Here is a 22,534-nt window from a genome sequence, read left to right as displayed (position 1 = left end):
ATACCAATTTTTGCGGACCACCCAAAGTCGGATCGAAGCGTTAGTGTACACGCTGTATAAAAAACATAAAGTTCGACATCTTGTAAACCCTGAAATGGGGAACGATAAAAAAAAACGGACGAACACAACAAAATCCCGATGCCATTATGTTAAAACACCCGAGACTGGGTGTAAACAAGCTTTCAAACAACCAAAAGTAGAAGAGGCAGGGAAAGGAGTCCCCCAGATGACGTCTCACATCAGCTAATGAGTTTATTCTGTAAAACGAAGCCAAGGTCGTCACAAACCAACAAGATTTCGTTGTGTTCGTCCGTTTTTTTTATCGCTCCCCAACTCAGGGTTTACGAGATGTCGAATAATTACCAGCTCGCCTGCACTTTATCACTGCTTACAATCATAAAGTTCACAAGCACTCGAGCAACTTGACCTCGTCGAGGTGAATCGAAAGCGCCTGACCTTTCGTCTGCTTTCTTTCTCCGCTCTTCTGCCGCTCTCTTTCTCGTTCTTTCTCTCGGGACCACCAATCTTTGCGTTCAGGATTTGCCGCATTTTGCTCCCGTCTTCACACCCCTGCTTTTCATTTTGTCGGCACACGTCCCTCTAATGTAACCAATACTGAAAGTACAATACTTTATTCATGAAAACAAAAATAAACTTTTAGGAAAGCACGTATTCAGATATCTCATGGCTCCCCATTTTCACTACGGAGATGATCGATCGAGGCGCCGCGTACTCTTGTGTCTTAAGATGCATCATCTGATTGCAGCACATACAACTACGCGAGCACGGTCATAACATCTGCGAATGCTGCCGCAGATTGCCCATGACGATTTTTGTTTATTTTTTCTTCTTTGAACAAGGAGCTCATCCGCTCAAATTTTAACTCCAAGCTTCTACCACCTAACCACACCTCTTTGGTAAATCGCAGTCTGATATGTTGTGAAGCCGATTTTACAAACCGTCGAAAGTGGGTTTGAAGCGTTAGTATGCGTGCTGTATGTGCCTGGCTCATCAGAATATGCGGACAGAACTTAAGGGGGGGGGAGAAGTTAAGAGCGTGAGGCGACGTCGGAACACCGAGCTCTAGTTAGAATAATTAGTGGGCAGATTAGGAAATTATTAGTGGGTAAACCTAGCTGCTTTTGTCTTTACTTACTGCTCGAACGCCTTGGAACGCAAACGGCAAACGTCGGGCGCGGACGTTCTGCACTCGAACGCGTTCGAAGATTGAGTAGAGACAAAGGCGGCTAGCTTCGCCACTACGCACTATTAATGCCATTATGTTAAAAACACCCGAGACTGGGTGTAAACAAGCTTTCAAACAACCAAAAGTAGAAGAGGCAGGGAAAGGAGTCAGCCAGACGACGTCTCCAACTCAGCTAATGAGTTTATTCTGTAAAACTGTTATATACATCTTTGAAACCAAGGTCGTCACAAACCAACAAAACAAACAAACACAAAAACATTTCTAGGGGCGAAGCTCCTTAGGGTCTAGCCTTGTCCGGCGTCCCTGTTCACATCGATTGCCATGCCATCTGTCTTCTTAAAAAAAGAAAAAAATGTTTCCGCAGTCGACAAGATTCGAACCTGTGCGGTGAGACCCCAATGGATTTCTAGTCCATCGCCTTAACCACTCGGCCACGACTGCGGGACGAGTAGGGGGCTTTGAGATGTGGTAGTAACTCAAGAGCCGGGGATGTCATGGATGAAACGTTGCATGTAGCCGCTCAACGTCTATACAGAAGAGGGCGCTGCGGTCAAATGCGTATATAATTGCGTTAAACTTTGCATGTATTGCCTCAACGTTTATAGACGAGAGGGCGCTGCGGTCAAATGCTCAAATGCGATATAACCATGTTCCATATTACACATCCTCTTTCTGACATGGACCGTTGACTTAAGCGGTGGAGATGCGCTCCCACGGCTTCTAGCAGATCGAAGCTAATCCGCTAGAAGAACCACTGGCTGTGCATTTCACCGACCATAAAGCAGTAATAATGAAGTCGCAACGCAACCCGGAACTCAGCACTACCTATGAGCAATGAAAAGAAATCAGCACCATCAGCACTGCCTATGAAAAATAAAATCTATATCATCAGCACCCACCAGAGCTTCGCCCCAATCAACATCATTCACCACGTGGAGATGCGTCCATTTTTTTCTTCTTTTCTATCTTTTCTACAAAGTTTCCAACAACCTATGTACGCACTTATGACGCAGCATGACCTTGCGCGGTTATTCTACGTTCGAACAAAGCTCACACTTCTTAGAACCTCCCAGCACAGAACGATCCTGCTGGCCAAACTCACCGAACTGATAAGAAACCTCAACGAGAACAAAACACACGTTACCCTTCACGCTATTTGTCATATTCACACGGAAACCTAACATCCCCCAAATTTTTGCTCTGCTACACTAGACAAAAAAAAAACAACACGCACACACACACACGAGGCAAGTGGCAAAAGAAATATAAACGCAGGAACGTTTTGCACTGTCAAGCAAGGAGCACCCGCCGGCAATATGAAGATGAACACCTTACCTGGTTTCTTGCCTGTTTTACGGCCCCCTAAAGAAATATATCAACTCTCAACGTCTGAAATGGTACGTGGCTTGGGGGTCTAAACTTTGCGATCTAGCCCCATTCTAGAACAGAGCTTGTTCCGAAACTTGCAGGAGCGTCAAAAACAAGAAGAGCGCTGTTCACCTTCATATCGCTTACGGATGTACATGGATGCCTGGCTTACTCCAACTGCTTATTGACTTCATTCTAATGGTTTCTGTGACAACCCGTTTGACACCTTGGCCCCTTCGTGTACCACTTTTGTCTTCGACCACCGTGCCGTGTAGCTCATGCATTCCAGTATGTGTGTTGCTATTTCAGAATCGGCCACTTTACTTTTTACGTTTCTTTTATGCTCATTTTGTCTAATATTCAAACACATAGAAGTTTGCTCTGCATACTTAAACCCACACGCTAAAGGTATCTCATACACGACTCCTTCCTCACAATGTACCGAATTTTCCCTATTGATTTTTCTGGCTCTCATTCCTTTCTTTTTGAAATGGGGTAAAGTTGTCCAACTTGAAATCCACATTGAACACCACATTGGAAATATGGCATAGATGCGAATCGTTTTTTCGATCTCTCTTCCCTTGCCGTGCTCATTATAGTCAATTGCCTCCTTATGAAATCTACGTAACCCGCGCTGCTTGACTGCCTTCGCTATGAAATGTACACACGATCTGCTTAAAGCGCTAGTGATAAATGACTTAACAAAATCTGCTTTTCGTCTTAGAGTGGCAGCACTTTTTGGGAGGATCGGTTGTGGATTTGTTTTTCCATGTTCCCAACATAGTGCTTTATTCATGTGGATATTTAGATACAAGAACTGCAAAAACTTATTCTCTGGCTGCTCAATCGTGAACTTCAGCTCAGGAGCTCCTGACCGTATTAACATTTGTAGCTTTTCCGCCACTCCAGTGTGAAAGGCACACACAACCGTATCGTCGACATTTCTTCTGACAACACAACTGCCCGAGGGGATTTTTTCCAGTCTATCAATCACGGCAGAATCAAGAAAGTTTAAGTAAATCACTTAAGGCCAGACGAACTAGAAAAAAAAAACATACACATAAAGAAAAGACCAGTCATACCACTGGACTATACTTCGTCTCACCTTAGTATGGACTATTGTTATGGCGAATTCGCGTGGTCATTTCCCGGCAAAATATTTTGCCATATCTCCGCCAAGGGCGTTCGCGTGGTCAAAGGCTGGCTAGTGCGCGCCGTTCGGGTGGCACTTCTCAGGCGTGTGCTGGCAATTTCCCGGCACAATTTTTGCCCGAGCTCCAAGAGGTCGGGCAGCTTGTCTGCCAGACTGTATCCGGTATCGTCATATCCGAATCGGGAAAGGGAACCAAACGAAACAATGGTCGCCGATAGCGGGTTCGAGTAGAAAACGAAGCCATTGAGACAGACACCCCTCTGTGGTCCGAGAAAAGACAGCAAAAACAACGGAGATAAAGATAAAATATTTTAAAGGAAGCTTCCGCAAGATCAGTTTCCTATGGGACACAGCGTGTTATTACACCGCTGTGAAAAAAATGTATTGATAGTGCTGCAGCTCGACACTTGAACGCGCATTACTATATTAAAAGGCTGGGTCAAATCAAAATGCTGAGGATTCCAGCAAAAAGGTAATAACAAGAAACTGGAATATAAAATGGCGACGCTGGTGAGCCTTCTGGGATCCTTGTAAGATGGCAACAGTTCTTCGAGAATCTAAACAAAAAAAAATGAAAGCCGCTTACAACTCCCTGTAACGCCGAATTAGAGCGCAGCTCTTGAGGAGGAGGAGGGAAGGGCACTGGGGGGGGGGGGTTAAACTAACCAGGGGGGGGTCACGTTACCTTGGGGTTCACGTGACCCCCAATGCCGATGATGTCATCACTGACGTCACTGATGACGTCATCAGTGACGATGACGATGCGGGTACCGATGACGTCATTAGTGACGTCACTGATGACTTCACCAGTGATGATGACGATGACGATGCGAATGTCGGTGACGTCATCAGTGACGTCGCTGATGACGTCATCAGTGATGATGACGATGACGATGCGGATGCCGGTGACGACATCAGTGACGTCACTGATGACGTCATCAGTGATGATGACGATGACAATGCGGATGTCGGTGACGTCATCAGTGATGATGACGATGACGATGTGGATGCCGGTGACGTCATCAGTGATGATGACGATGACGATGTGGATGCCGGTGACGTCATCAGTGATGATGACGATGACGATGTGGATGCCGGTGACGTCATCAGTGATGATGACGATGACGATGCGGATGCCGGTGACGTCATCAGTGATGATGACGATGACGATGTGGATGCCGGTGACGTCATCAGTGATGATGACGATGACGATGTGGATGCCGCTGACGTCATCAGTGATGATGACGATGACGATGCGGATGCCGGTGACGTCATCAGTGATGACGATGACGATGTGGATGCCGGTGACATCATCAGTGATGATGACGATGACGATGTGGATGCCGGTGACGTCATCAGTGATGATGACGATGACGATGTGGATGCCGGTGACGTCATCAATGACGATGACGTCATCGGGGGGTCACGCGACATCGGCGGGGGTCACGTGACCTCGAGGAGGGGGCCACGTGACCTCAGGGGAGTCACGTGACTTCGGGGGGTCACGTGACCCCCCACGAGGTCACGTGACCTTGGTGGGGGGCTCGCGCGGTGCATTATGGGACATTTCCCATGATGCACCGCGCGGTTACGCCGACGCCGACGCCGACGCCGACGGCGACGCCGCTCAAGCCGGAAACGGGCCCCTAAGAGCTGCGCTCTAATATATTATAATTTGTTTACCCACATCTCAGAGTCCGAATATATGTTGCTGATGCCTACAGCGTGCCTATTATATCATAAAATAATCGAGGAAGAAGTTAACGAAGTTCACGCGCGACCCAGGCAGACGAAAACGCCAGTTGCAGGCGCTTTGTGTTCGGGTGGAGAGGGTCACGTGGTGCGCCGCTGGCGCGGTTTTCGTTGCCTGTGCCGCCGGCGTGAGCTCGCCGGCGATTGACCACCCGAATTCGCCATTAGCCGCGCGTGCTAAAAGCGCAAGCTAGTTGCTTCAAACGAAGCCTCGGATGCTGCACGAGCGCTCGTGCAGCGAGTGCTCCAGTCAAGGCAGTCAAGGGTAGCCGCTCGCGCTAGCACAGCATTTTCGGTTAGTCCATGCTAAGGTGAGACGAAGTATAACAACTGATTTTCTTTTTCTTCCTCTTTTACTACGAGCCCCACTTGAGGGAACAATTCTCTTTTCCTCTTTTTTGCTTCCTAATTCGCCTTAAAATTCTTATTCCCGTAGAAATATTTTTTTCTTTCTCGTGCAGCACGAGAGAAGGTGCACTAATGCAGTCATCGCCATTTTTCCTCAATGGCAAGTGCCTCTAGGATTTCACGTCCCAGTTTTGTCTTGTTTCTTGCCACGATGTTTACGTCGTAGAATGGTGCCGAACAGTTCAGAAAAAGGCGATGACTGCATTAGTACACCTTCTCTCGTGCTGCCCGAGAAAGAAAAAATATTTCTTCGGGGATAAATATTTTAAAGTGAATTAGGAAGAAAAAAAGAGGAAAAGAAAATTGTTTCCTCAAGTGGGGGTCGTAGTATAAGAGGAAGAAAAAGAAAATCAGTTGTTAGTCCAGCGGTGTGAATGGTCTTTTCTTTATGTGTATGTTTTTTTCTAGTTCAGCTGGCCTTAAGTGAAGTATGAACCAACTAGCTCACCTCAAGCCGGTTTAAGTAAATCTCCGCCAATACTGGCGTCACAAAGGAACCTATGCAGACACCTTCTTTTGGCACATATTTCGCTTATACTCCACAACTGTTGAACTAAGATAAAAATGTAAAACCACCTGAAAACTGTCGAAGGAGAATCCTGTACCTAATTGAATTTTTACTAAATTAAGCTTTAGCACTTTTTTTTTAATTTCCTTCATTAGTCTGTTCTTTTCCAAACAATAGTACAAGTCCTTTATATCCATAGAAAATACCGACAACATCCTGCCACGATGCATTTCCAATATACTGATAAATTGGTTTGTGTTCGTTAGCGACAGAGAGTTTTGTAACTGAACATACCCCAACCCTTGTTGCAGAAACGTAGGCACTACCTTCTGCTATGTTCCGTTTTCAATAATGACCGTACGAAAAGGAAGCTCCGGCTTGTGATCCTTGAGAAAAACGCTTTAAGCTCAGAGTCTACTGCTTTCCACTCCTCATTTACCTTAATCTGTTTTATTAGAAATGTTATTAAGGTCATCAGCTCCAGAACCGATGTTCACGGTGGAAAAGCCAAAGAAATAATTTATGCAGTTCTTGTGTCTAGAAATTTACACGAATAAAGCATTATGCTGGGAATATAGAAAAACAAATCCAAAACCGATCCTTCCAAAAAAGAGCTGCCACTGTGAGGCTGTAAATCCGGGTGTTTTTAAGCCATTCATCACAAATGCTTTAAGCAGGTCTTGTGCACATTTCATAGCAAGGGCAGTCAAAGGGCAGCGTGAGAGGCTGAGCAGTGCGGGATACGGAGATTTCATTAGGACGCAAGTGACTATATTGAGCAGGGCAAACAAAGCGAGATAAAAAAAATAAGGAAGATTTGCACTCATGCCATATTTTCAGCGATTCTTTACAATCTAAAAGCTTGCGCGAAGAACTTTGGTGGACATGCGGTATTCAATACGGATTTCAAGTTGGACAACCTTACCCCATTTCAAAGTGAAAGGAAGGGGAGCCTAGAAACCGATAGAGAAAAATCGGTGCCTTGTGAGGAAGGAGTCGTGTATCAGATGCCTTTAGTGTGCGGGGCAAACTTCTAGGTGTTCGAATGATAGACTAACTGAGCATAAAAGAAAGGTAAAAAATTAAAGCGGCCAATTCTGAAATAGCAATTAACACAGATACTGGAATGCAACAACTGCATGGTACAGTGGTTGGAGATAGAAGTGGTACAGAAAGAGGTCAATGGTTTCAAACGAGTTGTAAGAAAAACCATTAGAATTACGTAAGTCCATAGGAAAAAATGATCATGTGACGGGCTAGTTGGTTATACATTACGAAATTAAAAGTAGCGCTAAAGACGAGGACAAGTAGAAGACACAGACACGGACAGGCGCTGACACAGACACGGAAAGCGCCTGTCCGTGTCTGCGTCTTCTACTTGTCCTCGTCTTTAGCGCTACTTTTAATTCCATAGGCAAATGTATAAGCCAGGCATTGCTTGACAGTGACAATGCGTTCCTGCGCTTTAAATTCTTTTGATTCTTGCATTGTGTGTTCGTGTTTGTTTGTTTTTAGTATTGTGTAGGAGTGCAAGAATTTGGGGGATGTTAGGTTTCAGTGTGACGATGACAGATAGCTTGAAGGGTAACGTGTTTCGTTCTCTGTAAGGTTTCTTATCAGTTTGGTGGGTTTCGCCAGCAAGGTCGTTCCGGGCTGGGGGGGTTCTAAGGAGTGTGAGTTTTGTACGAGCGTACTGTGACCGCGGAAGGTCATGGTGTGTACATAGGTGGCTGCAAAGTTTGTAGAAACGATAGGAAAGAGAAAAGCTTTTTTTTTTTATTGGTTGGTGATGACCTTGGTTTCAAATGTGTAAATAATAGGTTTCCTGATTAAACCTATTGTCTGAGTTTGAGACGTCTTCTGGCTGACTTCTTTTCCTGTCCTTCTACTTTTGGTTGATTCAAGGTTCTTCCACACCCAGTCTCAGGTGTCTTAACATGATGCTAAACTTCCACCAGCTCGCCTGCGTCCTCACTGTGTGTGTGTGTGTGTGTTTTTTAATAATTTTACTCAGAGCTCGATGTGCTGACGTCCCCGCGCGCCTTTCGTCTCCTTCTCTTCATCAGTATCTACCCGTATAGACATCAAGTGACATGCTCTTGGGGTATACTCCACTTCGCCACTAGTTAAAGCGTGGTCAAATCTAGAATGAATAAAAATCCAGTCAAGTATGCTGAAACTCAAAATTCGTGGTGCATTCACTGTATTTGAATGGTTTAGCCGCACAAAAAGACGGCGATTGTTGGAATGATGAGCTTTTGTCGCTGAATGTCAGTGACAAATGCGACAAGTTGGAACGCAGCTGACGCTACGAGTATTCCGTCCATAGTAACCCTGAGAAGTAGGAACAATAAAAAAACGGACAGATTTTGTTGTTTTGTATTGTTCCTAAGTCTCAGGGGTACTATCGATGTCATTCACCAACTCGCCTGCGTTTTTTTTTTTTTTCTTCGCTACAAGTAAATCGACTTGTAGCGTTGGCCGCGTTCCGATTTAAAGTGAAACAAATTAAAAGTAACACGCTAAGTCATACGGCTGATCACTTAACGTATTATTGTTCGTGTAATGACGCCTCTAAAAGTTATAAACAGTGTTTTATTACATCTCAGGCAGATGTCATTACAGTGCAGAATTTCGGGGGCCGCAGAGATTTCGCCGTTTGCCAGGGATAAGACTCAAAAATTGCACCTCTCAACGTAACAATTGGAAGGACTTTAATACACATTTAAAAAAAAAAAAAATTCTTTAGGAGTATTTCCCCAAAAACATAACTCTTCCGATATCAAAAGTAATTCTATTGGGTATTTTTAAAATGGGTTTAAATAGGATACATGTCAACTTTTATTGTAAAATTGTCAATAGAGACCTATGTCACGGTTCGGTTTTTGTCGAATCACTTGTATCTTGCATCAGCTGAGATATGCGAATTCATTAAGAAATATTAATCGCACGAATGGATTCGTTAACCGATAGTAATGTAAGTGGTATCAAGGACCGCCGCTAGACAACGCCTTAGGGTGAGTAGTTTCTTTTTAATTATTGCTCCCTGGGGCTGCTGTACTTCGGCTCTTTAATGAGACAGGCGTGCGTGTAGAGGTACCATTTTGAAACAGGCACCATTGGCAAAATCAATGGTACAACACTAGCACGTCCTTCATTGATTTGCCGGCTGCCACAAAAAATGCCACAAAAATATTAGAGGCACGAAAGTGGCTTCCACAAAAATATTAGAGGCATGAAACTACTCCCTGCAGTCCCGTAGGAATGCTTCCGAGGACGGCAAAAATCTACAGCCAGAGTTTTATTTGGTTGCTGCTAGTTAGGCTTCCGATAGTTAAGCGTATAATTGCCAGGCCGTATAGAAACGTAAAGTTATTTTTGCATGGATTTCACTGTGTTTTTTTTTTTTTTTTCTTTCTGTTTTCGAGTTTTGTACGTATGCATAGCTGGGGCGTTTAAAGACGCCTGGAACTGCGCTGCACTGTGACTTATGGTGCGCGTTGTCTATTTCACTGATCGTTTAAATTGTATATAATATAAATATTTTGTTTTTCACACAGCCAGTGCAACGGATCTTTCGAACAGGAGATGCCTCCTGACGTCCCACCTAAACCTAGTGAGTTTACCCTTCTCGTTCTACAAAGTACATGAAACATTCGTAAAAATATACAGGCATGCATATAAAACAGGCCAACAAAATAGTTACGCTTGTTGTATGACTGAATGCGCATTTTAGATTAAATTGGGCCCTGGTTTGAAGTTTCAAAGGGAGTGCGAAGCTGGGTGTTATTTTTGTATTTGAATGTGTAAGTCTGCAAAGCAGAGCATACTGCTTTCATTTTTGAGTTCCGTCGATCGTTGCTTTCGATCTGAATGAGCATCGTACCCGCGTGCGGTCGTCTATCACTACTGTGTGAGGCACGTTAAAGACTCCAAACAAGCAGTGGTACTTCACTGATTAATTTTGCGTCCACAGCGTCCAACAGTATCGCCATAGCTCAAAGTTAGACCGACCTTTCGCTGTCCAAACACTAATGTCAAATTTGATTTCTTTTTTTTTTTCTTGTATACTTTTGAAAAGTTGTGTTTTTTTAACCCACATACGTTAATGATAGCTACTTTTATATAAAGTAGGAATGATTCGCATAATTATCATTGTATTTGCATTTTAGACATGCATCTTAAAAACTCCGACATACCGCAACTTTTTTTTTTTCGTTGTCATTTGCTGCACGGTTTCAACGCCGCTTAGCGCCCCCGTAGATCGACGTGTTTTGGGCTTTTTTCGATTAAAATATGATGCACTAATGTTTTGCGCATTCTCCCCTTGTTCCCGGAGTAGCTTGAACACCCATTAAGTTAGAAAACGCTACAGAGGCACAGGCTCAAATATCGATACAGGGTCTCTGTATTGTGTGCATATTTTTTTTTATAAATTGAAATACCTTGTATGTTGGAAAGTATGTTGTTACTCCATCCTTCAAGGAAACAAAAGTATATAAATCAATTTATTTGTCAAAACAATTTTCCGAAAATTTGGAGACGCACTCAAAGATACAATTCGTCATTCTCAGTAGTCTTCGGCACAAAATATGCGACGATAACAGATATGGAAGCTCACATAAAAGACGCGCAGATGTTAAGACCACAGGAGGCTCAGTATAGCAAGATTACAATCCTGACGGTATAAACCGGGACATCGATAAAAGAAGGGAGGCGAGGAAGGAGTAAAACTTTCGCTATCATTCAGTTCAACGTAAGAACACGAAGTTCTCCCAATTAAGAAAATCAATATTCTTTCTTACCAATCTTTATACAATGCGGAAGAAATGTTTCCAACCGAAGCTTTCCAAAATAGTAATATAAAAAAATGTTTCGTACACATGTTCATATGTACAAAATGCATCCCAGAAACCGCTCAAGTTTGCTCTCAATGGGAGGTAACATTTTCATTGTATGTTTATTAAAGTTAAGTTTATCGCAAAAAAAAACATTAATTCGGTTTCTTATTTTTTTTTCTTTTCTTTTACTCGTTTAGTACCGATTCCGCAACTACGCACGCTTTCGCGAAAACGTGGCATGCGACTTCGTTGAGACAAATTGGCGCGACAGCTATAATGAACCTCTGGAACGGTACCGACAAGCCCAAAGCGCAACTTCGAACACGACGTAACGTGGTGAAGGTTAGGCTGTAGAATTGAACAAGATAGAATAGAATAGAATATTTTTATTTGTAAGGAAGCATCCCAACTCTGAGTACCGAATTTGAAATTACTTTCAAATCTGGCCTATGCTCGTTACACGATAGAATGCTCCTGAGTGAAAAAGCGCTTGCGTAAGCGATCTTCTACTGAGAACATCATACTTGTGGTACTAATCAAGCGCATTAGTAAGCAAAGTAACAGGAATATCTTTATATATCTATAAATGTTAGCTTTCAAAAATATGTCTAAAGAATACTTTAAACCACGTCGGCTCTTTTGCTTTAATTCGCTTGGCAGCGAACGTGGTTCATGATATAAAATCAAGAACAGAAGATAAAAAGTAGGGTCATGTTAAGTGTGAACGTAAAGCATAGCACGAAGGATTTTTGTTTTTATCTCCATCACTACGTACGAATTGGGCATCAGTATCTTTAACTTTGACTGATTAGATAAGATATTTCACCCAGAGACAGATTATTCTCTACACTTCCATATTATCAAGCATATAACGGCGCGATTAAAGATAGTACAAACACGAGACAAAGATATTGATTTAAATAAAAAAATGCAATGTTTCTATGACTTGCATGAACAGCCTTTTGGATACAAAAAAAACCAAAATATTTCGTGATCAAAAAGACCGTTTCAAAACTTTAAAATTATGCGTTGTACACTCGAAGAAATCTGGGGCATCTACATTCCTGCAAAACGCTTAGGAGAGCCTGTAATCTATTGAAAAGGCGCCGCGAATCATGAGGTTAAAAATATATCTATACCGCTAGAAAGAAACAGTTTACGCTGTGAACTTGAGCATGGTGAAACGACACACTCAGCGTCACTGCGCAAACTGGTCTCGTAGCTCTAAACATATTTCCGATCTTGTGATTCGCCGCGACCTTCAATCACAGATCGCAGCGATTGGTCGGCCCACGTGTTCTGCGGGAAGCAAACGCTCCAGAGTTCCTAGAGAGGAACGCGGGAGGTGCCAAATCCTAAGCACCTACTTACTCCTCCGTAGTCATTAAGAATGCGGGATTAACCGACAAGAACACCGAAGGACGATTCACAAAGCAACAGCCGTGAACGTATAATATCCCACACCCTACGAAACTGCGCTGTTATTGATCATAGTTTATTTTGAATTACTAACTAACTTAATAGTAAGCACAACTAACACTCTTCCTCCTTGAACACACCCATTCGTTCTAGTAAAATTTCAGTTTGCGCTCTTCACATCCGACAATATTGTAAGGTGTCTTTTACGCCGCTGTTTCATCAATGTCAAAAAGGTCACTTCTTCACAACACGCTCATCGCGTGTTTTTTTACATTTAACTATTTCAGCACCCGAAGCGCCAGGAACTCCGGGAACGCCGCTGCCCCCTGGACCTCCACCACCACCGTCCCCACCGGGACCTCCGCAACCACCACCCGAGGCGACCACGACGGCCGAACCAGAACTACCGAAACCAAATCCACCACAGCCACCAGTGCTACCAGTAACACCAGAGGAGCCATCCAGTACAGAAGGGTCAAATTCCACAACTACCCTGTCACCAGAAACACCAGAGGCGCCATCCAGTACAGAAGGGCCAACTTCCACAACTACCCTGAACCCGGACTATTGCTAAAATTGAGTCCCGCTCTAGCCTTGTGCGTTTAAATCGCGCGAGTTTCGGTAACACGGGGCTCATACATTCGCGCTTAGTTGTGGTTTTTTCATTAAATATTTTCGTTGCAAACTCGAGCTGCCTACTTTTTTTCTGATGTCTCTACAAATAGTTTCTGGCTTAGGGCATTCAAGCAGGAGAGTTTGCTAACGTTTTCTTACAGTTACAAGTCACGAAAATTTGTGTTTCAAATATTGAGTGTAAAGGCTCGTTCACAAAGTTCCAACCGAGTACGACCGAGAGAGACAAGACCGGTTTTTAAGCCTTTTGTGACCGCGTAGGACCAGATGCGCTGCTGCGGAGCAAGTCCTACGCGGTCGCAAGAGGCTTAAAAACCGGTCTTGTCTCTCTCGGTCTCACTCTGTTGCAAGTATGGCTACTCTTTGAACTGGTTGCCCCGCCTCATACGAATCACGTATGTCCCCGTGACTCCCGGCGTAACCAGACGTAAGCTAACGCAATCGTAAGCAGGCAGTGCTGTTTCAACCGGCCTTTATTCTGAATCGCCGACATCATGTTCGCGCTAACAAGTGTCGCGCAGTGTAGAAATCTGCAAAAAATGACGCGTGAGCGTGGTCTAGCCGGCGCGGCACACGTGGTTTAAACCCCCCCACTTCACTTTTTTTTTTTTTTCGTTTCCCTCTGGTGTTTTTTTGAACTTTTCAGTTCCCTCTCAGACCGATTGTGTGTTGTCTAGAATGTTCCTGGAAACGGAGTTTTTATAAAAGAGGTCGTAGCTTGCAGAATACGGGTAGCTTGGTGCTAGTTTTTCGATCTTGTTGTAACGCGGACATCGACACTCGCGACACCATACATTTCAGGGTATGTTTTTGTTGTTTTTTACACCAAAGTTTTTCTTATTAAACGTTTAGTTTTTCAGATATTCCCCGCTTTTCTAACTCGTCATTCACTACGACATCCTGTTAAGAGTGTTCAAGATTACGTAAATTTCTAGTAAAGTATGTTCCTGGTCTAGTTGGTGTATTACATGACCGGTTCAAGGGTAAATAAATGTTTGGTTTTGTGTACTTTCTGTTTTCTTTAGTTCATTAATGTTTGCCCTTTCTCGAATAAAGCTGGTTCAAAGTTAGCGCCTAATCCGTCCCTATTTTATTATAAGCGGAAATTATGATTTGCTGAAGTTTTACTAGACTGTAGGACTATAGCAGTGTAGGCGTTACAGCTTGAATATTGTAAAAGAATATTTGTCACCGAAGGAATTATGACCTTTGTTAGAAATTGTGTTTCAGTCCATATTAAAATTAGCTTCTGCCTCATTACAACAATTGCGAGCTGCCGGTTTTTTGTGCATATCCTGGTGAGTGAAAATAAATTTTACCTTTTGTTTTGCTTTGTTAGGCGATCACCGCTGTTTTTGAAAAAAGAAAAAGTTAGTGAAATGTATACTCTTTTATCCGCATTAAACTGCATCACAGCTACCAGCGGCGGTCCTTGTTACTTGTCTGCAGGGCTGGTCAGTACCGCAATTTAAATGTATCGCAATGCTAGCTTCTAAACCCTGAGAGCTCTTTCAGCTCATGAAGAACGTTTTCGCCTCCAGCACCATCGCACCCTGGCGCACTAGAAAAGATCCTGGGCGATGAAGAACTCCTTTGCATCAAAAAAGAAGCTTAAAAGTTCCCCTTATGGGCTTTTCACGAAGAATCCTTTTAGGGGTTGCTTATAAAGAAACTTCTTAGTGTGCAAAATATGGAGAAGCCAAAGAGCCCATAAGAGTTCTTTTACGCAGAGATTGTTTTAGAGTGCACGTCCAAGATGATTTTGGGAATGTTTTTTCCTGTATCGAGACACATTTGAAAAATGGTTGTATTTAAGTAGTTAAATGCATTTGGAATCGATCGCTTGTATCGCGATGATATGCCAGGCTCAAGTATATCTCGTTATATTTGTTGTTGAAAATTAACTGTCGGGTTTTTACGATGCTCTGAAAACCCTTTTGGCGCGAGGTGACCGAAACTTTATATAAAGCCCCCGCTTAACCCCCCTACGGGGGAAAAAACCACCTGAAACGAAATCCCGATATACTACAGTCACCAAAGCCCGAGCATTATCATTTGATTTCGCCACGAACTGCTTCTCCCGCACTTACAACGATTCAGAAAAAAAACTATATTTTCCTGTGTATCTGTATCTGTATGCCGGGTTAGTTTCTGGCCGTTTTTCCAAAAGTATTTCGGAAAGATTCCGTTTTATCAAAAACAAATGCATCTCAGTATTTGTATTTTGGCCTTAAAAGACATGCATCTCAGTATTTGTATTCCGCAATAATCTTTTAGCATCTCTGACCAGCCCTGCTTATATGTTACCAACAGATGACACTGTGACGACCAATTAATAACTTTTTTTATTCCCGCTGTGTGAGACCGAATATTAAGGTATTACATTCCCCCGACTGCATAGACGAGAAAAAAAAATCAAAACTATGTTCACAAGCAAAACTCTCCGTGCAGTGCATTTCCCGCTGGGCATAAAGTAGAGAGCATTCATACACACTCACGTGTTTCTTTTTTCATCCACCCCTACAGACAGTCAGATTTGACGGATCAACCACACTGCGCCAGCAGCGGCCTGCAGATGTGACAAACCCTCATTATGATTCTCAACTGAAGCGCATTCAGCGTGTAGCCGCGTCTAGTTTAGCTAAAATCAAATTCAAATTCAACATTATATGTCACATTCCATATGACTAGATTTTGAGGAAGTCATCATTTTTCTGACAAAGGTACTTTATCATTTTCAAAGGAGCACTGAACTCCTGAAAAGATTTTTCAGTGCCAAATCAAGACACGTTTTTTTAACAAAAGTAGTTTTAAACAATTTGCGCACTATCAACATTGCGGCCGTGTTTAAAAAATCACTCGATCTTACTCCAGGGTAAGAGTTTTGTACCTTGGCGTTCAAAACCTACCCGCGTCCAGCGTTCTTCAATCTATGTTGTCACGTGACACGAAACGCCGGAGTAATTTGAGTCCATTTGGGTAAGATTTGGAACACAGCCTGCAAGACACATTTTATGTTAGAAGACATTCCGAAACCACTATTTGGAGGTTGAACTACACTTTGCTCGGCGTCAATGTTTACTATATTATATATCTTGCGAAAATAAAAATGAAAGCCCTTTACAACTCCCTGTAACGCCGGATTAGAGCGCAGCTCTTGAGGAGGAGGATGGAAGGCTACTGAGGGACAGGTGATTTCCTGAGGTAACGTGACCTCGGGGGGGGGGGGGGGGGGGGGGGTCACGTGACCACAGGGGGATAACGTGAGGGTAACTCTCATAACCCTCGTGACCCTCGTGAGGGTAACCCTCGTGAGAGTAACCCTCGTGAGAGTAACCCTCGTGACGTCATTATGAGAAGCTACCCATAATGCAACGCGCGATTACGCCGTTGCATGCAAACCGCGCGTTGCATGCAACGCGGGTTGCATTCAACGCGCGGGTTGCATGCAACGTAGATGCAACGCACGGTTGCGCCGACGGCAGCGGCGACGGCGTCGCCGCTCAAGCCGGAAACGGGCGCCTAAGAGCTGCGCTCTAATAGACACGTACTTTTCCTAAAATAATTAACAGGTCGATTTTTTTTTATCTACACTATTGCTGCTCACTATTCACCTTTAAAAATGTTTACAGAGTATGAGTAACTAGCACAAGGTCTAGAATATTGTCGCGTGCATGACCGAGAGGGAACGCGTCTCCGTACGTCTAGAAGATTCGAGCTTACCCCGAATGTAAAAGGTAAGAAGGACAACATCACTTCGCCGAGTAAGTCTTGTCCTAGCTCACTTCCGAAGATTTCAGGTCAAATATTCGAGATTCCAAGGGTAGTAGACAAGAAGCCAACATGACATTGCCGACTCCCCCTCCCGACGACAACTTTTTTTCTCGTCACTATCGTGTAAGCCGCACGATAAAATATTAGTGTACAAGAAAATTCATGCCTTTGCTGTCGCTCACTGTATCCAAGCGTTAACAAGTGTGCCTCAGCGCGAAGTGCCTTACCGGGCACAGTAATGGCTGGAACTCTTTCTCCCGCGCGACTAATACGCGAGCTGTCGGACTTCAGAGAACGTCTTACCCCGAGCATTGGTCCATTTTAGCTCGCTCGTTTTCGGACATGTCAGGCATTCTTCGTCGACATTTGGCCGGTTCTAGCAAAGGATCGTTTATTCCTGCGTGTTCCAGTGCAGGCACACCTTCCGCTAGTTGGAGAAGAAGCGTCAGATTTCTCTCGTTTTCTTCGGGGTCAAATGCAATCGAGGCAGCACGACAGAGAAACTCCCAACTTGGCCCGAGCTCGGCAATCCTAGGCGCCTAACTTGGGCCTAAAACCGGTTTGCTACAAGGCATTAGTGTCAAAGCGTTTTTTTTTTTTGTTTGTTTTTTCTGGCGTTTCGATGGCTGTTCTCTCGTGCGCCACATGAGGGAAATGCCAGACTTCAGCTAAAGAGCCTGCAGTGAAGCATTAATATTGAACTTGCTTGGACAATAGAGGTCCAAAGTTGCCATATGGGAACCGAGCAATCAGAAGTTAACTTTTTCACTTGTTTGGCAATTTATGACTAAGATACCCAGGTTCTGGCCAAAACAGGTCTTGCTTAGCTTTAAATTTGTCTACCCGCAAAAGGGTGGGGTGGGTGAATTTCACAAGAGTGTAAATCAAAAACTGATTTGAAATACAAGATGTAGTATGCTAACACGGCTATTACATTTATCAACGCCATGTTTGCAAGGAGTGTTCCTAGGCGACATATAAAAACTATTTCTTATGATAAGAACCGGTAGGGTATTTTTGATCACCGACGTTTTTATTTGAACGTGACCTATAAGAGCCCAACTGTCCAGAACACAATTTCCGGCTCGAAATTCGAATTTTTTCGTCCAAAAACATAGGGCGAGAATTGGCTGGTTTGAAGCGCACTCAATTTCTATTCCGTGGTCACGTGCCATTCAAATTAGCGCATCAAACATATTCATTGCCGTCGGCCATCAAAGGCACTTCAATATTCAACAAAGCTAGGTAACCAAAAGCTTACAGTTGGCTTATATAGCCAAAATTTTACACTAGCTTGGTCACGCTGACAAACCGGAGGACACAGAATTTGTTATGCTACCATACGCATGAAGTGTAGGGTTACGGTAGCCCCGTACATGTCGGCCCCATTCCCCATTATACATAGATAGCATGCGCAACTCATACATTTTGTGTGTATGGTATCTCAATGCATTCTTTATTCAGCTGTTTTTGTCAGCGTAAACAAGCTTGCGTAAAGTTTTGAACGAAGCAGGGCCGAGTAATGTATAATTTAAAAGTAATATTTTAAGGTGTCAAACATTGTTATAGATATATAGATATATTGTCACAAAAGGCGAGGTGACGAAACATGGAATAACTGAGGAAACTGAAACGTTTAATGGGACGAACTTGTGCACAAAATGAGAAGGAAACAGAAGATAACAACGACGCGTCGCGGGCGTCGAAGTCGGCGTAGCACCAGGATCGAACGCTGGGGCGAGACTGACTTTGGCTCGCCACGCGAAGCCCCTTATGTACAAACACCAATTAGAACAGGGGTGGCCAAGCTGCGGCTCCCGAGCCGCATGCGCCTCTTTGTGTGTTAAAGTGCGGCTCGCAGATCCTTCCCCTAGACCCCCCCCACACACACACACACACACTTTCCCGCGTTCTAAATCGCAAGACAGGTTGCGATTTGGCAGTCTTGTGCTATGCTACTGCTACCTTACGTACAGTTGAATTGCTTTTGAACCGGATAGATTGAAAGTAGTTTGAGTTTCGTTTATCGCTCTAAACGAAAGTTAGCACCCCCCCCCCCCCCCCTTCCCCCGCGGCTCTTGGAAGTTTCGTGGTTTTGTTTGCGGCTCTTAAGCCGCGTCAGCCTGGCCACCCCTGATCTAGAATAACGAAGGCCTCCGAACACTCCACTCTTCTTTCATGACACGTCATCAGGGTCGGATGGCGCTAACTCGGTTATTGGGCCCGAGCCCAACTTTCGACGCGCTGATTGGACAAGAGCCCCAGACGAACACTGACGCAGCACTCGTGCCCAATCTCAGGCCTCGATTGCTCTGACTGAAATGACGGTGCGATCACGGTGCGGAGGCCTTCTGTCTACGTGGTTTTGTATGTACACGCGTGGGCTTCTGGAATAATCGGCGTAGAAGGTTCGACGCGTGTAACATTCGGACCTAGAATAAACAACAATGTTCTCGAATTCACCAGAACGCGACTTTTACAGAAATAAAAAAAAGACGCGTCCACTCCCAGACATCGAACCTCGAGCCCTTTACGTAGAAGCCAAGGATGATAAGTATTCGGCCATAGGCGCGCTTGCTGGAAGACGCGCGTGGCAATATATATATATATATATATATATAGCAGGTACTGATATGTTGCAAAAATGTTTTCTTTGTTAATAATACTTTTTATAATTTACTTCGTTCCAATATTGCATATTTTCGCTGGTCACAGACGATGTGTAACTACAGTCGATTGGGGGCGGAGGTTTTAACCAAACAGAAAATAATTTATCTTCTCCCGAGCTGAACTACTGCTCTTAGAAAGTGACACATGTGCTTGGCGTCATTACCTAACGTCGAACCAGGATATATGCTCCGTTTCATCGTCCGATGGACCGCGGCGGACGATCCGAACCATACCGGCTAATCGAGCGCTGTGAACGTATCGATCGCGTGACTAAATATAATTAAAAACAAAAAAGCGCAAAGACGAATACAGAGTGAAAGGTAACCAACAGGGCAAAGCACTGCTTGCACCTCCCGTCGCTTCGCCCCTCCCAAAAGTCGCTTGATACTCACACGACAATGGCATTGACTGGTTGTGATGGCTATGAACCATCACTGAGCCATCACAGCCAATTCAATGCAAATTCATCCCAATTGTTGTTGTCGTTGCTTTTCAAGCGGAACCGAAACAGCTGGCTGATGAGAAGAACCACAGATGTATTTACCACTCTGGGCTCATTGACAGGGGCAGTGACGTCCCCTGGGCGTCATGCGGTACGTTTTCTACATGTTTTCGGAATGATACTGATTTACGTTAAATCATGTGCCTAATTTCAGTGGGATATTTAAATTCAAGCTGAAATGAGCGACAGAAGATCTCACAGGACGAAATTCATCTGGAAAAGTGGCAGCCTTCCGCAGAGTAGCTGCTATTTTGAAAGGCACATGCATCCTTCGCGTGTAGCGCAAACCGTAAAAATTATTAACATGTGACTTAGACATTGGCTACAGGGCACCTAGCTGAAAAGGTAAAATATTTGAAGAAAAAAAAAATAAGCGATACAAAATACTAACCTCTTGTGACTTAAATACAAGCGGAAGTAGAGAGTGGCAAAACATTGCAGAATAAAATTTGCTTTCTGATATTTTATTTACTATTATCCCTCTAAAGCGCGGCTTTTAAATCAGGTTTAACACAAATGGGTCATTCCATGACAAAGGAGACGGCAATTTTCGTCATATTTTGGATATGCTTGAAAAAAATAATATCAATAGAGACACATTTGAAAGTAAGGATGGCTAAGTTTGAGGGCTGAATTATGTTTATTTTTGCTGACGTCGTGCTCCAAAGTGTAGAGAATTTGAGAAAACCTCCTGTATTTCACAAAATTGATGAAAAAAAGCTATTCTTACCACATAATTTTACGTTTGCTTGCGATCAAGCATAAATATATTCTATCTTATCTTGAAAGGAAAACACCTTACACCGCCATTTTGGGTACAGACAGGCACTCCAAACCGAAGCAAATGTTTAAGATTTCTTGATTTTTTTTATACAACTTGAAATTAAAATTTTACTAAGAAACTTTTTCTACTTATTTTCATAAACCTTATACTCCACTAGGTTGAATTACAACAGTAAAAAACTATTCGAACAGTTTTTCATTAAATGGTGAATATATGACACTTTCTTCAAAAACTGCCCTATAGAGGGTAAAAAAAAGCCATGTGGGCAACGGTGCTCGCAATTTCTGAAATAGCCAAAAGTTTAACCGACTCCATCTGTTCAACATATCGAAAAATTGGAAAAGTACTTTTCGTTATTTTGGAGAAATTATTTTTTAAATATGAGGCAGAACGGCATCACCTCCAGTCGTCCGCCTCGTCGGGAACGCACGCCGTTGTCTGCTACGGTCGAGTGAAACACTGCACGGGGTACTTACTTTCGTTAATTATATTTGTATAGCTAAAGCTGAGGATCTTGACATTATGACATGTCTATTTATAGTGACTAGAGGGTGCATTTTTTTTCTCTGAACTATATGTCCGGGTGCGCTTGCAAGTTGAATAGCGACAACTCGAAATATTCTTTGGGATACTTTTTATCAAAGTCGAAACAAAGCACATTTGCAGCTCACCGACGTTTTTGTTTTTTATGTAGATAAATATAAAATATAGTCAAGAAATACTATATCACATTTAGAATATCAGTGTTTCATTAGCTTTCAGTTCATGTCATAGGCTAGAACACTGCGCACGTTTGGAACATCACGGGTGTGAACCGTCTACTGCGATGTCTTATATTCGCATGGAAAACTCTTCCTGCATGATGGACGTGGGTGTTATTTTAGCAACCACGTAATAATATTCTTTTGGCACGCTAATTTGAAGGCTTTAATTCCACTTTACATGTGCTCAGGTGACTGGAGACAATGCCGTCGTCTACTAACCGAGTTTGTGAACGCAGACGGTTCATCAAAATTAGTTAGCAGACGGCGCGTCTTCACTTTTTGGTCATACTGCGTGTGCTTGTAAAAAAATGAAATAGTGAACGCCGAAGATTGTCAACGATGCCGAGCGATAACGGTGATTTTCCTCCTTTTCAACGAAAAGGTATTGAGGTGAAAATACATAGTGCAACTGAAATACAGAGAGTGAAACATTAAAAGAAGCAGAACATTAAGAGTGGATATTCAGGCCAACGGCCATTCGAAGGTTATAACAAAACAAAAGCATGTTGCGTGTTTCCCACTTGTAAAATATATGTCTCCCCTCTATGAAAGAAAAGTTCTGTGTTGTGCTCCTATCGAAAACCCCTAAATATGAGTATTCGCCTGCCCTTTCTGGTATATTGATATCTTATCTGACTGACATCTGTACATAGTATTTCTGGACTATATATTACATTCATGTACATAAGAAAGAAAGAAATGTCGATGAACTACAAATGTGCTTTGTTTCAGCTTTGATAAAACGTATCCC

The 22,534-nt window shown here is 43.3% G+C and overlaps 1 protein-coding gene across 1 annotated transcript in view; it reads left to right on the top strand.

Annotated features, from left to right (window-relative positions):
• The window catches only part of LOC120838521 (acrosin-like), a 28,362-nt gene extending 15,132 nt beyond the window's left edge, over positions 1 to 13,230 (top strand). The window contains exons 8-10 of the mRNA XM_042288904.1: positions 9,957 to 10,012; positions 12,944 to 13,093; positions 13,154 to 13,230. Coding sequence (XP_042144838.1) covers positions 9,957 to 10,012; positions 12,944 to 13,093; positions 13,154 to 13,230 — 283 coding nt within the window. The remainder of the gene's footprint in view (positions 1 to 9,956; positions 10,013 to 12,943; positions 13,094 to 13,153) is intronic.
• Positions 13,231 to 22,534: the final 9,304 nt, after the last annotated feature.

Source organism: Ixodes scapularis, unplaced genomic scaffold (assembly GCF_016920785.2).
Source record: "Ixodes scapularis isolate PalLabHiFi unplaced genomic scaffold, ASM1692078v2 PGA_scaffold11__112_contigs__length_91849675, whole genome shotgun sequence".
Classification (NCBI taxonomy): domain Eukaryota; kingdom Metazoa; phylum Arthropoda; class Arachnida; order Ixodida; family Ixodidae; genus Ixodes; species Ixodes scapularis.
Note: the sequence above shows the minus strand (reverse complement) of the source record. Positions and strands in the feature narration are given on the sequence as shown.